The following is a 16,705-nucleotide window of genomic DNA, read 5'->3' as shown; positions in this document are numbered from 1 at the left end:
CGGGCCCAGCTGGAAGCGGAGCACAAGACCCTGAGAGCCACAACGCTTATTCCGCCTGCTCGCATGTACCTGCGTCACCCAAGTTTAGTCCAGAGGATACGTCGTACGGCCATTTGGTGACTGGCGCATGTGGCCAAAAGACGGGGAGTGGCTGGTCAAGTCCACGCAGCAGCTCGTGGACTGTGGGTGGGTTGCTATCATGATCTACAGGGCTGACAGGCAATCCTCACCCGCAATCGGCCCACACTGTCACAGCCCTTGCTCTTACAACTCTACCAAACTCGACATGATCATATTCCACATGATAGACATTGTGTCTACCGTCCTCGCTACACGTGTTCCCAGCATTTTGGCAGAGCAGAACACGAGATGATGAAGTTGTAGCTGGTGCAACCCGTGGACGTATCCAATTCGTACAAACAATCTACTGCGCATACATGTGTCTAATTGAAAGAATTGAAATCAACATGCTAAACATTAGAAGCTGGAAGATCGTAGAAGTCTATGGGAAACACATGTCTGGCGATGGCTATGAGCAAGCCAGACCATCCTTGCCGAATGAGGAAATCTATCCGCACGCGGCTCTTCTCTCTCGACTAGTGGCACAGCCCATGAACCCAGCATCTCGTGCTGCCGCGTTTTTATATATCTGCAACCTCGCAATCAAACGCAGTCGCCGAATCGCATAAGAGCGACAGACCCCCAGACACATTCTCTACTTCCCATACCTCAAGTTCTCACAATGGTTGTAGGATCCGTTCTCGTCACCGGGTAAGCTACCCCTCCACCCCTCCATGCAGCTTCGAGACAGCATCATGGGCAATTGGTACTAACAATGGCTCAGTGGTACCGGCTACATTGGCTCCTTTACAGCCCTTGCCCTCCTCGAAGCCGACTACAAGGTCGTCATCGTCGACAACCTCTACAACTCCTCCCCAGAAGTCGTCAACCGCATCGAGCTCATCTGCGGCAAGCGACCTGCCTTCTACCAATGCGATGTCACAGATGAGGCTGCGCTCGACAAGGTGTTCGAGGAGAACCCAGACATCGACAATGTCATCCACTTTGCTGCGCTGAAGGTGCGTTCATTTGTCAACGACTGTCTCGCAACCCCAAGCTAACACCTCCCAGGCCGTTGGAGAGTCTGGCGAGATTCCTCTGACATACTACCGCGTCAACGTTGGCGGCTCCATTGCGCTCCTCTCCTCCATGGTAAAGCACAATGTCACAAACATCGTGTTCTCTTCCTCCGCGACCGTCTATGGCGACGCGACGCGCGTCCCCAACATGATCCCGATCCCCGAACACTGCCCCATCGGCCCGACCAACGTATACGGCCGCACAAAGTCCACCATCGAGGGTGCCATCACAGATACCATCGAGGCCGAGCGCAACAATGCGAAGAAGGCTGGCAAGGACGAGAAGGAAATCAAGAAGTGGAACGCTGCGCTACTGAGGTACTTCAACCCCGCTGGTGCGCATCCCAGTGGTATCATGGGCGAGAACCCTCTGGGTGTACCATACAACCTGCTTCCCTTGTTGGCGCAAGTTGCGATCGGCAAGCGCGACAAATTGCTCGTCTTCGGTGACGACTACAAGAGCAAGGATGGCACAGCGATCCGCGACTACATCCACGTCCTCGATCTAGCGCGAGGCCATCTCCAGGCGCTCAACTACCTGCGCGAACAACAACCCGGTGTCAAGGCGTGGAACCTGGGTACTGGCAAGGGCTCAACCGTTTTCGAGATGATCAAGGCCTTCAGCACCGTTGTCGGACGCGACCTGCCCTACGAGGTTGCCCCACGGAGACAGGGTGACGTGCTCGACCTGACAGCGAACCCAACACTCGCGAACAAGGAGCTAGACTGGAAGACGGAGTTCACACTGGAGGATGCTTGCGCCGACCTGTGGAAGTGGACAGAGAACAACCCAGAGGGTTACGAGCAGCAACCACCAAAGGAGTTCGTGGACGCGCTTAAGAACAAGAAGGCTTGAGCGAGAGGAGTGAGGGTGGAAGGGTATGTGCTTTCTGGGAAGTGACACCTGCATTAGCATCTTAGAGATGAATGCTGAAGCGTTATATTTTACATAGATATGCTGGACATAATAGTTGAACCAGATAGGGGATAAACGCAAACTTCGATTACTTGAACATTACGATATGAGCTCAGACTACCCCCAAATCCTCATCATTATCAAATTTTGGAAAGCCGTAATGTTCAAAACGTATTGACACCAACAGCATGATAAAAGAGAAGCAGCTAAGCCGTGACTCGTACCTAGCGTTATCTCCAAACACGAATGCAGTATAAAATCTCGTGTTCGCTGCACACTGCCTCCTCTCTCACCTTGCGTCTTTAATTCCTCGATTTTCAGAAAACAGATAGCAAACAAGATATGTGAGAAGACAGCTTTTGGCCAGAAAATTCCGAGTTCACACTGCCATGTGTGGAAGCGCTGTATTGCAAAAACTCTTTGCAAGAAAATCATCATCCCAATAGCCTATGTGTGCGATGTTCAAAAACTCCTGGCTCAATCATGATGCCGAATCCCGCCTTTGCCTAGTTAGCCTTAGCATATCGGGGGGAACATATAAAACGGACTTCTGATACTCTGTCTTACTTTTCCACCACTTGCAACATCAAAAGGTCAAAAAGGCCAAAGTCCCAGATGACAGTCCCATGGAGTGGAAGAGAGGGACGGATATCCAAAACAGCTGGTTTTGCTTTCATGCGTTTAACCCTCATCAACTCTAGAGACGGCGCCAGAGGCCAGTTCATTCTGATCCATGTCCACCTTTGCGGTCTTCAGAATAGTGGCTGTATAAAAGAGTGTTCCTCCTCTTCTCTTTCTACCTCTTCACACCTCCGGATAACTCGAGGTTTCATTAAAAACACATGCAACCATCATGGATGTGAGACTACGACAAGAGCGACACATCACACATGATCGCGTTCCCGATCATCTTCCTTCGATCAAAACAACTCAACAAAATAAATCATGTGTTTGAAGTGTCAGATTCGGGTATAACATTATCAAACATGTACCACTGCGGTATCCAAAATCCAGCTCTCATGACAACTACATGGCTATGCGAACGCTCAAAACAAGGCCGAAGCTCAACTGATGTACGCACGTGGTCATCTGCAACATCCTCATCAAATACCCAACAACGCCTACGCAATGTCTTCAATCGGGCAGTTTGGATGCAACACGTACACCACCTTGTCGTTACCCTCAGCCTGACCTTGTTCGTCTGCGAGACCTTCACCCCGGATCAACATGAGGTATTGTTCCTGTGGTTTTTGTTAGCATACACATCATGAATAGATTCGTGTTGTTTCGACGTACCTTGACGACCTTCTTCAGCACCTTCTTGGCAAGTGCCCTCTCCCTCTCCAAGTCCTCTTGCGTCTCCATTTCGTTCTCCTTCTGCTCGAGGTACCATATCAGCAACTCTTCCTCTTCGACACCGTCTTGCGTCTCTTCTTGGTCCTCGTTGACACGCTTGACAAACATGTTCCGCATAGCGACGTACTTGTCGTGCGTGATCTTGGTCTTCTCGCGCGGCGCAACGGCTGGAGTCGCTGTTCGGTCTCGAGAGGCATCTTCCTGGTCGTCCATCGGTGCATCGGCCTCCTGTTCTGCAGCGGCGGCCGCGGCGAGCAACGCTTCATCATCATCGTCCTCAACTTCGACGTCGTCCTTCTCGACTGAGATAATGGACTGACGGAGGAGGTTGTATGCCTCCTTGACGAACTCGGGGGTAATGTCGCTGACGCAGTTGGCCTTGGCGATGGCCTCTGAGAGACGGATCATACTCTCAAGTTGACGAACAGTGATGCGGTAGCTGTTGCGACCGATACCACCTTGCGCATCATCTGCTCGTAGCTCCTTGTACTTCTCGACGAGCGTTTCTCTTGCCTCATCAGTAAACTCTGGTCTGAATGTCCTTGCGAACCGGATGTAGCGCTGCAGCTGCTCAGTGTTGAACTCTGGGTCAACAGCTTCGTCTCTGTGCTGATGGATACCAACAATGTGCTCGGCAAGGTGGCGATCGACAGCCTCGTCACACTCGTCCAACACTACGAAGAACAGATCGAAACGTGACATGATAGGAGCAGACATGTTGACGTTGGCACGTAGCGTTGTTTTGCGGTTGTAGCGTCCACCGACGGGATTGGCTGCTGCAAGAATAGAGGTTCTGGCGTTGAGCGTGGCCTGGATACCAGCCTTTGCAATAGAAATGGTCTGCTGTTCCATAGCTTCATGAATAGCGACTTGATCGGCGATGTCCATCTTGTCAAACTCATCAATAGCACAGATACCGTTGTCAGCAAGCATGAGCGCACCGGCCTCGATTGTGAACTCTCCAGTCTCCTCATCCTTGACTACTGCAGCTGTAAGACCAGCAGCCGAAGACGCCTTGCCAGATGTGTAGACAGCGCGAGGAAGGAAGCTGCAGATGTACTTCAGGAATTGTGACTTTGACGTCGAAGGATCACCGACAATACAGATGTTGATGTCTCCACGCAGCGCCATTCCCTCGGGTGTCTCCTTTGACACACCGCCCATCAATTGCAGAAGGAGTCCCTTTTTGATGACCTGGTGGCCGTAGACCATGGGCGCTATTGAGTCGACCAATCGCATGAAGATGTTAGGCTTGTGCACCATGTCCTTGAGATCCTGGATTTCTGCGGCAGTCAGGGTACCGAGATACTCCTCTTGTGCCTCTTCGCCGCTTGTCGCATTTGATTCAATCTGGCCCTGGCCAAGAGAAGCGAGAATATTGCTGGCCTGACCTGTCAAGTGGTGGTTGGAAGTCTGGCCTGGAGTAGAGTGATCTGGCGAGACCATGCACGCCAAGAATGACATGCGGTATGTCAGGTCGCGCACACCAAGGGCTTTGAGACCGCTGACACCCGACCCTCCGACGTCGTTGCCTCGCGTGGTGTTTGCTGTATCTCTCTGCGCTTGTGGGCGCACACCTGGTACGCGGAACTGGCTGACGTCTGGGATGACGATCACTGTGCCGGTGAAGATACACTTCTCACCGGCCTTCGCTCGATCCACCATCTCTCCTCGCAAGATGACGTCCATGGTTCGGGGCATACTGCCCGTGGGTATCTCTGAACTGTTCTCCTGAATGCGCACTTTCTGCCAATCTACGAATGTCGACTGGCGAATGTCGAGACGCCAGCCCTCCCTGTTCATGCAGGTTATGTTGGGACATTGTGTTGGTTCGGTGTACTTGAAGGTCTGTTCGATGTTCGGTACGACCGTGTTGCAGATCTCGCATACGAAGGTGGCCATTGAAAGCTCTGGTCGCACTTCAGATGTTCGTGTTGCCGTGCCAGAAATGGAAAGCAAGCTGCCAATGGATGTGGTGCGTAGCTGGCGAATACGGGAGACGAGAGGGAGGTTGTAGAAAGCCAGTGTGAACAGCTTGTCTGTCTGCTGGTTCGAGGTCTTTTCGTTGAGGCTCTCATTTTGACTCGTAGCATTGCCGGAGTTTGATGTGCCTGCAGCAGAGGCAGTTGATGCGGGCTGCTTGTGCTGGCGGAAGTACTTGGGCTCGTACTTTGCGATAAGGTTGTGGAGCGACCGGACCATGTATGGCAGGAAGCGGTAGTATTCGCTCGCGATGGCGGCGGCAAGAATGCCATCTTCGTGCCTGAGCAGGTGTGTGTAGTCGACGTAGAGGGTAGAGAGTCCGTACAGTCGCATGCCCCGTATTTGGGCGATGTAGTACTTGTCTGTGGTGGGCACGGCGCTCGATGTGGGAAGAGCTGAGGAAGAGGGGTCTTCTGTGTAGCTATCTTCACGTCAGCATATTCGACAGCATGAAGACTGCTGTCACGGAGCTCACTTTTCGAGGAACTCCTGGAACCGCAGCGAGAGCGTCTCTCCCGTCACGTCCACCACCTTGGGGATGTCTGTTCGCGGGGCATTTGTGCGCCTGCCTGGTACTCGCGCTCCGATAATCTCGTCATCAGGGTCTCCTTCGACATCGCTGTTGGCGCCGGCGCTTTCAGAGGGGGGTCCGCGGGGTCTCGCAGACGAAGATCGCATCTGCGGTGTCCGTGCATCGTTGCCGTACGCGCTCGAGGGAGTGGGCGCGGCATCCGAATTGAGTGCGAGATCTAGTAGGGACGACATGGTGTGTGTATGGGTATCTGATGTGGGGTGCTGTTGATACAGGAGGCTTGCGGGGACGGTAAACACGCGAAAACGCGGTCGCGCTGTCCGAATGGGGAAGTAAGTGTGGGTCTGTGCACTCCATCCAAGCATCACGCGAAGAACAGCAGGGAGCTTACACTGAACACGGCCACACAAAGAACAGGCAGTAAATCTTAACTCAATAGATGCTAATTAACTTCCAAAAGTATCTTACACGCTCTCTCATCCCAAAACACTCCCGAGGTCAAGATCAACCCCATGTTCCGCCACCACCTCTGCCAGCCCTCCGCTGCGCGCTCAACCTCCAATCGTCTTCACCTGCAAACTTGTTGTGCAGGGGCTGGATCCTCTCAGCCTTCTTTCGCTTACTCAACCTATCCGTTGGCGCAACCTTGAAGAACGTCGGCGCTGCTTCAACAAGCCACTTCGGCTCAATAGCACTGCAGAAGTGCATATATTCTTTCGTCGTCTCCACGAGTGAGTGGTATATGACGTGTTCAGCAGGCTTGCCGAACAGTGAGGAGGAGGGATGCAAGTAGACGGGTGTGCCTTCAACGAGCGTCTTGTAACCCTCGGCAGGATCTTTGCGCGCCGAGTTACGGAAAAAGCCCGAGCATAGCGCTTGCCGAACCTTGATCGTGTTACGACCGCATGAAACAACTTGATGTTTGTGTCGCGCCATAATCTGCAGTAACTGGTTTCGCACGTCGCGCACACGCTGCATGTTCTTGGGTATAACGAAGTTCTCTTGACACCACGGCGTACTGAATCCACCCTGTTTCCAACCATTGTACACATTGAGAAGGGTGATGTGATCGCCAGAAGGGTCGTTGAACTTCTGCTTCTTCTGGTCGGCTTGTTGCTGCTTGTCGCGTGGACGATGAAAGACGCTCTGAGTAGCGCTAATCATGGCGACAATGGTCAAGATCTCATCTGAGCATTGAAGCTCAACAGATTTGATGAGTGACTTTGACAGGGATGGATCCATTGGGAAGTCAGCCATCTGTCGACCGAGACGCGTTAGCAGGCCTTCGTCGTCCAGTGCGCCCAACTGATACAGCTCCTCCAGGGCTGTCAACATAGTATTTGTAGGCGGTGGATCCATGAAGTCGAAGTGTAACAGATCGTTGATGCCCATAGCCTTGAGCATCAAAATCGTGTTTGACAAGTTTTGGCGCTGGATCTCCGGAATTGTAGTCGGCAACATTTCGTTCTGGAATGCGGCCTCAGTATACAGACGGAAGCACTTTCCAGGTCCTGTTCTACCTGCTCGTCCACTCCTTTGGCGAGCCTGGGCTTGCGAAATCGGGGTAATCTGCAGACGATCCATTCCTAGCTTTCCATCATAGGAACTCTGTTTGACAAAGCCAGGGTCCACGACATAGTAGATGCCGTCTATAGTCAGACTGGTCTCAGCGATATTGGTAGCAATGACGACTTTGCGCGTGCCGTTGGGTGCAGGCTCGAAGATACGAGAGGCCACTTCCGACGGCAAGGCACCGTAAATAGGCAGAATCATCAATTCTGGTACGTTTGGACCCAAAGCTTTCATACGCTCTGAAATGATCTCGCATGAGGAGTCAATCTCCTCTTTACCTGTCAGGAACAGCAGAATGTCACCTGCTGGCTCCGTCAAGTGGATCTGCATGACCGTGACCAGCGCCGCGTCGAGGTAGTCCGACTCTGGCTCTTTACTGTACATAACCTCTACTGGGAAAGTACGACCTGCAGAGAAGTTAGTATTTGTCTCACATATACTTCGTGGAGTCAAGACTTACCTGGAATTGAGAAGATGGGACACTTGTAGAAGTACTCCGAAAACTTGTCGGCATCCAAAGTCGCACTCGTCACTATGAGCTTCATATCCGGGCGTCGTTTGAGTGTCTTCTTCAGCAGTCCAAACAAGACGTCAGTAGCGATTGTACGTTCGTGGGCCTCGTCAAGCATGATGCAGCTGTACTTTGACAGCATGGGGTCCAACAGGATCTCACGCTGCAAGATACCGTCCGTCATGTACTTGATACGGGTATCTGGCGAAGTCTTATCCTCGAAACGAATCGTGTAACCAACCTCATTACCGAGAGCGCAGCCAACCTCCTCAGCGACACGCTTGGCAACACTCATGGCTGCTACACGCCTAGGCTGGGTACAACCGATGACCAGCTCGTTACCGTAGCCAGCCTCGGCCAAATACTGGGTCATCTGCGTGGTCTTTCCGGACCCAGTGTCACCGACCACAATCAGGATCTGGTGCTTGGCGATAGCTTCAAGAAGTTGGTTCCTGAACTTGAAGACAGGCAACGACTCTCGTTGCTCCTTGATGCTCATGTTTGTACGTTTGCCAAATGAGGTTTCCCTACTGTTCGTGGAGATCTTCTTCCACTCCGGTAACGCTTGGCTGGGCTCGTTCGTGCGGGTGTTGCGAAGATCGCTGGCGAATTGCCGTTGTTGGGCCATTGGATCGTTCCACTGGCTACTCAAGTCGACATTCGCTGCCTCCTTGGCGGCCTTTTCTTGGGCTTCCTGTTGTTTGAGGTCACGACGTTCCTTCGCCAATGTATCACCAGCCATTGCAGCGCGGTTGAGCGAGCCATCAGGCGCTTTGACAACTCGAATCGGTGACAGCTCCAGGGATTGCTTGGTCTGACCCGCCAAGAAGGGTGGCTCTTCCTCACGGACTTCGATATCAACATCCTCCTCTTCTTCGAAACCACCTTCGCCGTTAATGTGCGCGTTGAAGTCCTCGTCAATGTCGGGGTAATCAGATTTTGGTATAACACCAGAAGCAATGAGTTGCTTTATCTCCCAACGTTCCGGTGAGGTCATGCGCTTTCGCATTCCGTTTTTGCGACTGTTGAAACCGTCCTCCACGACTGGCACGGAGCTGTCAAGTCCTGGTATTCCTCCAAGTCCCTGGGAGTTCGCGCCGGTCCCGAAAGATGCTATGCGCTTGCCAGGATCAAGATCTTGACCGGTCCGCTGATCCACCTCTTTCATCGACAGCGAAATCCTGTTGTTCTCATTCTTGATGACTTTGACCTTGACCTCTTGCCATCTCGATACGAGGTCGGAAGGGTGGTTCACCCGGCCCTCCATCATTTGTGTGACGTGTACCAGCCCATCGACCTTGCCCTTCACGCCTTGTAGATTGACGAAGCATCCGAAATCCTTGACACCTGTGACCTTGCCATCGTACACCTTGTATAACACGGGCTCGTCGTCAAGCTCGGGGGTAGGTGGTCGTCGGAATTCGTCTAGATCTTCGTCGCGGTACTTCTTGCGGCTTCGTTGCTTGTTGTTTGGCTTTACGGTCCGCGTGCGGCCAAATTCGTCCTCGAAGACCAGCTCGTCGTTCTGCGGTCTGCCTCGTCGCGGGCTCCTCGATCGCGAGCGAGAGTACGACCGGTCTCTCTGTCTGTGTCGCTTACTCCTGCTCATGTCGTCGTCGCTGTCGTATGGGCTCATGCTTCTTTTCCGCGACCTCTCCTTGGGCTTGCTGCTTGGCCCCTTCCCTGCCAGTCCCTCCAGCATCGCAAACGTATCGTCTAATGCGTCGATCTGTGTTGCTTCCTTCTCGGGCTCGTCGTCTGCCACCTCGTATTCCACGTCCTTGTCCGGGATCGCCAGGCCCTTGAAAACGCGCGTTTTGCGGTCTGTCGCATCGGTGCCGTTTTGCCCGTTTGCGCCAGATTCCTTCGCTCCCTTGTTCTTGTACTTGGGATGAAGCGTCAAGATGAGACGGTCAATGCTCTCCACCAGACTCTGGGGGAACTCTGCGCCCATGGCCTCCAGCTGGTTCTTGAAGTCTGTGACGCCTTTGCATGTCGCGTGCTGATCGATAACGAACTCGGCGAGCGTCTTATCCGAAACACCGACGTGATTCTGGATTTCGGAGGTGACCTTCGAGACGAGCGATAAGAACTCGAGGTTCGCGAGATCGTCCATGGCTGCGATTTGGCCCGCGGCGCGCTTTCTTTGGAATGTTGGAGTGTAGGATATTGTCTGCAGACTACATCCACTTGAAAAGATGCAAAGTGAATGGCCTAACGTCAACGTAGGCTTCCGGTGTTCAGCTTTTCTTCTTGTACGATGTGACCTCGTCCGCGGCGCGCGTTCGTTTGGATAGTCGGGGTGTAGGATCTGGGGATGCCGTGGTCGCAAGGAGGATTTTGGGTATTTCCTGGTTTGGAGATGTCGCGCGAAAATGCTACGCGACAACTCTTTACTCCTCCCGGTGTGGCTGCGACAGAGTGGTGTGAATGGCTGAAGGTGTTGGATCGTCAAGAAAGTTGATGCGGCTCGGCGGCGATTTCGCGCTAGGCTCCAGTCCCCGCGCTGGCGCCGTTCCCAAGTTCCACGATATCCTGCATCCATAGATCTTTCGACCACCGACATCCAATTCCTCGCCCGCATCGCTTAATCCTTCAGCTGTCTCAGCGTATCTCGTGATACTCACAATCACTGTCACGATGGTGTTTGCACGCATACACCAGTTTATCCAGAGGACGCACGAGAGAATGTTACAGCAACCCTTGAAGACTTCGTTCATCCTGCTCCTCTTCAATTACGCAGGTTATCGATTCATCTCTCACTGGAACCCGATAATCGAACGAGCGCGCATAGCCAAGCAGGCGGAAATGGGACAAGCGGGCACAATGAGTGAGGGCACAAAGGCGCATACATACGCTCCGGACACTGCCGCAAGGACACGAGTGGAAGCTGGACAAAAATCTGGCGGAAGTTCGATTCAATGGATGAACGTGAATGGTGTACCCATCCCATTCATCGGACCCAAGTCGACCAATTGAGAACATCATCTTGCTGGTGTATCGACAAATGTTTGACTGGATCTTATCATGCGTCGAACGTAAGCCTTGGCTTCAGTGTATCGCAACCATGGAATTCAGTAAAACCTCATCTCAACAACCAACGTACACCACAATCATGTGCTGCTGGTGCCTGGAGGAAGGTTTTCAGGCAGTGCGAGCTATTAGTGGGTTTTATAAGGTGCGGCCAGCACGGAATACTGGCATCAAATACCGCAGTGTTCAATTGAGGACACTTGCTTGAGATATTGAGCTCTGGTATGGGGACTATAAGAACCGACAGTGGAACAAGGAGGAATTGGAACGTCCCTCCATCGTTTTGCGACAGCATTATCGCACAGCCACAACTTCCACGCTACCGAGGCCTTTGTTTCATCTCGCTCTGGGATTCAATGGAAGATTCGAGAGCATCTGCAAGTCTGTTTCTCAATACACCGACTTCCAGCAAGAGTGAGGGGTGTCAATATCCTGGAAAGGGCCGTCGGCGTTATAAGGTGGTCCGAGCACCACGATGTTGAATTCGAAGCACAGGATCGCGTCAAATTGCATCATCTCACTAGCGTCGATCCCACGCCAACTCCAACATACCAGCTGTGATCTGGTACTGCAACTACAGTGAGAGAAAAGCTCTTGGCTTTACGAAGCACGGCAAACATGACTTGGAAGGCGGGATCCCAAAAGACAACGGTTTTCACACTCAACTTCCTCCGTATACATCAACTTCGCAGTGTTGGACTTGCACAGTATCTTGTGCCTTGCATGCTCTGACCGTATGCGGCTGTAGCTCGATGCTAGTGACATGCGGCTCAGCGTCAAGCTCGATCGGCTGTTATATTGTGTGCGATGGCGCAATTGGCCCGATATGGCAGTAACTCACGGTGACATGAATCACACGCATACTGTACTGAGGTAGTACATATAAGAGCATGTTACTTCTCTCTGGCTGGTCAAAAATCTTCTATCAACCCCTAGAGACCTCACTTAACATATCTTCCTTTCGTCGATTGACGATAAATCAACCACCAGCATCCACTGGCAGCCACACCACATTGCCACATTTGCTCGTTGCATACTATAATCACGTCTCATTCAAGTACCAAGGACTTATTGCAGTGGACCGCGCAATACCCGCATTCATACGAATCTTTACTCTATCCTAGCAACAACGATGGCGCCCGGACTCGTCGAAGCTCATTATCAACCCACCACTACATCCACATCCCTCCCAACATCAAAGTCTAGTAACTCCCACAGCTATGTCCCTGGTCGCACCACTGTCAAGAAGCATGCCGAACCGTACAAGTACGAAGACCTACGACCACACTTCCCCAACATCACTTGGCCAGTCTACACTGAGATACCCTACGCCGACAAAGGCCAACTAGGGGATCCCAACTTCAAGAACCTCCTCGCAACCGCCACAGATGTCTTCGACTATAACCCAAAGATCGGTACTGAGATACACGGCGTTGATCTAGCAAACCTCACAGATGCTCAGAAGAATGACCTGGCTCGGCTGATCGCCACGCGTGGGGTTGTGTTCTTCCGGAACCAGAAAAACTTCAGCATCGATGAGCAAAGGGAGCTGGGAAAGTACTTTGGCGAGCTGCACAAGCATGCTACAACTGGTGTGCCGAAGCGTGAAGGCTTGGAGGACGTCCACGTTATCTATACCGGCGAAGATAGCCCAGACCTAAGGGCTTTGTTCACACCGTCGTTCCTCTGGCACTCTGATGTAAGACTTCAATACCACATCAAAAGAGACTCAAGGTTTACTGACCCGAACCAGGTCACATACGAACTCCAGCCTCCCTCCTACACATCCCTCAAAGTCCTCACCGGTCCACCCCGTGGCGGCGGCGGCGACACCCTCTGGTCCTCTCAATACGCAGCCTACGACATGCTCTCACCCCACATGCAAAAGTATCTCGAATCGCTCACGGCTCTCCACTCTGCTGAGCTGCAAGCCCAAGGCTCACGCGACCTCGGTCGAACAGTCCGTCGCGAACCAGTCACCACAGAGCACCCACTCGTTCGGACGAACCCGGTCACGGGCTGGAAGAGCATCTTCTTCAACCCGGGCTTTGTGACCAAGATTGTTGGTGTGCCAAAGACGGAGTCGGATCATATCATCAGTTTCTTGACGGAGATTGTGGCGACGAGTCCCGAGGTTCATGCTAGGTTTCAGTGGAATGAGGGGGATGTCGCGTTTTGGGATAATAGGGTGACGGTATGTTGAGCTTCTTCTCCAAGCTGATCCAGGGCTGACATTGATTAGAACCACTCCGCTACTTACGGTTTTGCGCCTCATCGTCGGCACGCAGTCCGAGTGACTGTTCGTGCCGAGCGGCCGTACCTTGACCCAAACAGCCGGTCACAGGAAGACGAGTTGAGTGAGAAGTATGGGATGCGCAAGGCAAACAAGGATGGGAGTGGTGTTGTGAACTACAACGATTGAGCGATGAGCATCACATGGGACAGCGCGCTGATGGTTTTGGGCTTTGATGATATGAGCGTTCTTTAGCGGGCATGTGTTGGTAGCGCTAGTATGCATATAAACAAGATTCTCACACCTTCTCTTCTTCCTTCCCTTCATTCCAATATCTGTTTCAGTTCTTCAAAAACTAGTGCGACACCTCCTCATGAGTGGAGAGCGAGTTGAGCACAAAATTGCAATTCGAACGCTCCATGTGTGTAACCAGTCCACTTTCTTACACCGTATTTTGATTCACGGATGATATCTACCAAAAGATGGATATTATGAACGCATTTCTGCTTTGGCCAAGAAGTGGTAGCCAAGACTCGAAACGAAAACGCAATGTTTGTGAAAAAATGGAGTCGGATTTCTTACTTCATGTCACCAAATTAGGGGCTCGGAAATCATGCCTTCTCGCCAGTTACTCACAAGTTCTACCTATCCGCCGCGACGGCCATATGATCCAGGCTTATGACCACCCTCCTTTTCTTCTTCACCAACTCTTGTGTTCATTATTTCCGAAATCTGTATCAATACCCGTTATGTGTGGGCGGGGTTCCCAAAACCTGACGACGAAAAATATATGGAAGAAAGCGAGTGCGAGAAAATCTCAGAGAATTGCACATACGTTCCGCCTGTTGTGTTCAAAATCCTTATCGAAATGATCACCTCTGCGTTCTCATGTCTGAAAATTCGTCAATTCCTTTCACACCACGAACGCGGCTCTGTGCGTCATTTGAACAACCCCATGGGTTTTTCCCGAGTTTGTTTTGGGTTGACGACCAAATCCAAGCTGAGCTATCAAGACGTATAAGAGTCTGTCTTGCGTCCTCTTCTTCTTTTCAGTATCACACACAGAGCTGGTTGTCAACCCCAAACCGAAAATGATACCGTATCGACTACATATGTTGGGAGAAAGTCTGTCTGGAAATCAGAACAAACCAAACCATGTGGATGAACAGCTAGATTTGAAAACCACATGTGAGAAGCTCGAATGTCCGTTCCCATGGGGTCAGGGTTTGCACATGTGGACGCTTTGGATCGCTGGTTAAGATGTGATAGCGATGTCTTCAATGTCTGCATATGAATGCGGTCATTAGTCTACAGTCATCAACTATACCCATACATCGATTCAACAAGACAATACATAGATAACCGTCATTCCCTCGCCTACATCGGCGTGCCGTGCCAAAACAAGCAGCCAACAGTTTGAACCGCTACCAACGCCAATCCAAAAACGCATCCGCCGACATTGTTCTGGATTATCCCTACGAGGGCCACTTGGGCAACGAAGATTTTCCCTGATTTACCTGACTGAACCGCCCGGTAGGCCGCCGCCGTCTGATGATGCACGTGGCCAGTAGTATCAATATCGCGATGACGAAGAAGACAATTTTCACAACACGCCAAACCTTGGCTGCAGTCGAGAGTGGTGCGCTTGACAATAAGTCAGAACCGGTGTGTCAAGAAAATGGATAAATTGAAGATTGTTCGGATCGAAGTAGGACGAAGGACAGACGTGAGATTGAGCGCTTATTGCTCCTTTTCGTACCCTGCTGGCTTCTCCATGCCTTGCATTTCGTAGAAACGAGATGTGCCTGTGACGTGTTAGTATATGAATATGGGCTGGGGTACTGGCACAACTTACAGCTGTATCCATTCCAGTCAAAGTTGTCCTTGGGGTTGCAAGAGCATTTGTGGTCGAGGCGGTATTGCTCGCCTGTTGGGCAATGTGTGAATGGGACGTGGTAGTAGGCGATGTCGTTGAAGAAGTGAATCTCGTCCTTTTGTAGTAGCAGACCAGCAGCAATGGAGTGCACGGGAGCATCGCCCCATCGTTCGTAGAAGAAACCACCAGCATGGTCGAGCGAGGTGAAGAAGTCGATGTAGGCGTCGGAGCGGAGCCAGTTAAGGTTGCCGATCTCGAAGTTGGACCAGAAGTGGCAGTGGTTGTAGGTCTCACCGCCGTCGTCACTCAGGAACTTCATGCCGTTGTCCTTGACAATGTGCTGGGGGTAGTGCTTGGTGAAGTTCTTGGTGGCGTCCCAGAGGGTAGGAATGGTCTCGACGTATTCGTAAAGACTGAGAGTGAAGCTGTACTTCTTCTTGTTGTCGGCCATGAACTTGAAGGTATCGTAGTTGATGTCGCAGTAGAGCTCGACGCTGGGCTCGACGCGCCAGTACCACTCGTAGTCGAGCATCAAGGGATGGCGGAAGAAGAAGCCAGACTCGTAGCGGCACATGTGTCGGTAGCTGACGGAGTCGCCGTAGATGATCTTCTTCTCCTTCATGGTCTCGCGGACCTTGGCGGCCTTGTCTTGGTCGATCCATTCGGGGAAGGACCAGTGCTCTTTGGGAATCTTGCCGTACTTGGTCTTGCCGGACACAAGAGCAGATGTAACCTTCTTGAATTGGTCGTCGAACTCGTCGTCGTTGAGGAAAACCCAGTCGTAGTGGAACTTGCGGTTGAAGCGGTCTTCGACTTGGCGGATGGACTTGGCGATTTCCCAGACATCGGAGTTACGGGCGAGGGTGACGAAGGTTGCGTTCATGCGGTCGCCGGGGGCAGTCGCGGGGGGAAGGCCCTCCTGCTCGTTGGGCGTAGTGCCAGGCGCGACTTGCTGGACTTCATCGTTGGCGACGGGGGCGTTGCCCTGGGGAGGAGTCGCGGGCGACTTATTGTCCTGGTAGACTGGCCAGCTCGCGGAAGGCACAGACGACGATGAGCCGATGAAGTAGAGGAGAACGAGGGCCTGGGTATGGTCAGTCGCTGCTTCCGCAGTCGTCACACGATGCCGGCACGTACCACTACGGCAAAGACAAGGTAGCGGATATACCGCTGGTTGCCGGCCATGGCGGAATGGCCCTGAGGCTGCTGCTCTGTGGGCTGCTTCTTTTCGGTGACGTCGGAGCCCTCCACTTTCGCTGCTCAATTGCCTTTGCTGCGGACGACGTGTGGGGTACGGAGGAGGCGTGGACGACGTGTGAGACGTCTACGGGTAGCCCTAGGGGTGGTGCCGGACGGACGCTGTCGGCGCGTTGGTTCCCCGGAGTATAGGACTACAGAAAAACGAGCGGATGCGAGACGCGGGGAATGCGCATCAGCCAGTAGTCGAGGTTGAGGTGGCAGGCAACGTGAGGGATGGAGGACACGAGGTGGATAGGAGTCGTCGACGGGCGCCGTAGTAATGTAGCCACTTCGCAGGGAGTCGGATTCTTTGGG

General features: G+C 52.4%; 5 protein-coding genes across 5 annotated transcripts; 2 read left to right on the top strand and 3 right to left on the bottom strand.

Moving 5' to 3' along the window:
* Nucleotides 1-742: 742 nt before the first annotated feature.
* Nucleotides 743-1,995, top strand: J4E78_001135 (uncharacterized protein; the record flags this gene model as incomplete). Its single annotated transcript, XM_049361796.1, has 3 exons — nucleotides 743-771; nucleotides 845-1,079; nucleotides 1,132-1,995. 3 exons carry the CDS (start codon nucleotides 743-745, stop codon nucleotides 1,993-1,995), a joined length of 1,128 nt encoding a protein of 375 aa, XP_049227079.1.
* Nucleotides 1,996-3,176: 1,181 nt separating this feature from the next.
* Nucleotides 3,177-6,159, bottom strand: J4E78_001134 (uncharacterized protein; the record flags this gene model as incomplete). The annotated part of the gene is made up of 3 exons (XM_049361795.1): nucleotides 3,177-3,296; nucleotides 3,352-5,815; nucleotides 5,870-6,159. The coding sequence occupies 3 exons, from the start codon at nucleotides 6,157-6,159 to the stop codon at nucleotides 3,177-3,179; spliced, it is 2,874 nt and encodes a 957-aa protein (XP_049227078.1).
* A 271-nt stretch (nucleotides 6,160-6,430) lies between these two features.
* Nucleotides 6,431-10,125, bottom strand: J4E78_001133 (uncharacterized protein; the record flags this gene model as incomplete). Its single annotated transcript, XM_049361794.1, has 2 exons — nucleotides 6,431-7,905; nucleotides 7,959-10,125. The coding sequence occupies 2 exons, from the start codon at nucleotides 10,123-10,125 to the stop codon at nucleotides 6,431-6,433; spliced, it is 3,642 nt and encodes a 1,213-aa protein (XP_049227077.1).
* Nucleotides 10,126-12,174: 2,049 nt separating this feature from the next.
* J4E78_001132 (uncharacterized protein) lies at nucleotides 12,175-13,464 on the top strand (the record flags this gene model as incomplete). Its single annotated transcript, XM_049361793.1, has 3 exons — nucleotides 12,175-12,741; nucleotides 12,796-13,236; nucleotides 13,285-13,464. 3 exons carry the CDS (start codon nucleotides 12,175-12,177, stop codon nucleotides 13,462-13,464), a joined length of 1,188 nt encoding a protein of 395 aa, XP_049227076.1.
* Nucleotides 13,465-15,015: 1,551 nt separating this feature from the next.
* On the bottom strand, nucleotides 15,016-16,336 carry J4E78_001131 (uncharacterized protein; the record flags this gene model as incomplete). Its single annotated transcript, XM_049361792.1, has 3 exons — nucleotides 15,016-15,080; nucleotides 15,131-16,235; nucleotides 16,289-16,336. The coding sequence occupies 3 exons, from the start codon at nucleotides 16,334-16,336 to the stop codon at nucleotides 15,016-15,018; spliced, it is 1,218 nt and encodes a 405-aa protein (XP_049227075.1).
* Between the last annotated feature and the right edge of the window lie 369 nt (nucleotides 16,337-16,705).

This window comes from Alternaria triticimaculans, assembly GCF_023758025.1.
Source record: "Alternaria triticimaculans strain BMP 0046 chromosome Unknown scaffold_1, whole genome shotgun sequence".
Lineage (NCBI taxonomy): Eukaryota > Fungi > Ascomycota > Dothideomycetes > Pleosporales > Pleosporaceae > Alternaria > Alternaria triticimaculans.
Note: the sequence above shows the minus strand (reverse complement) of the source record. Positions and strands in the feature narration are given on the sequence as shown.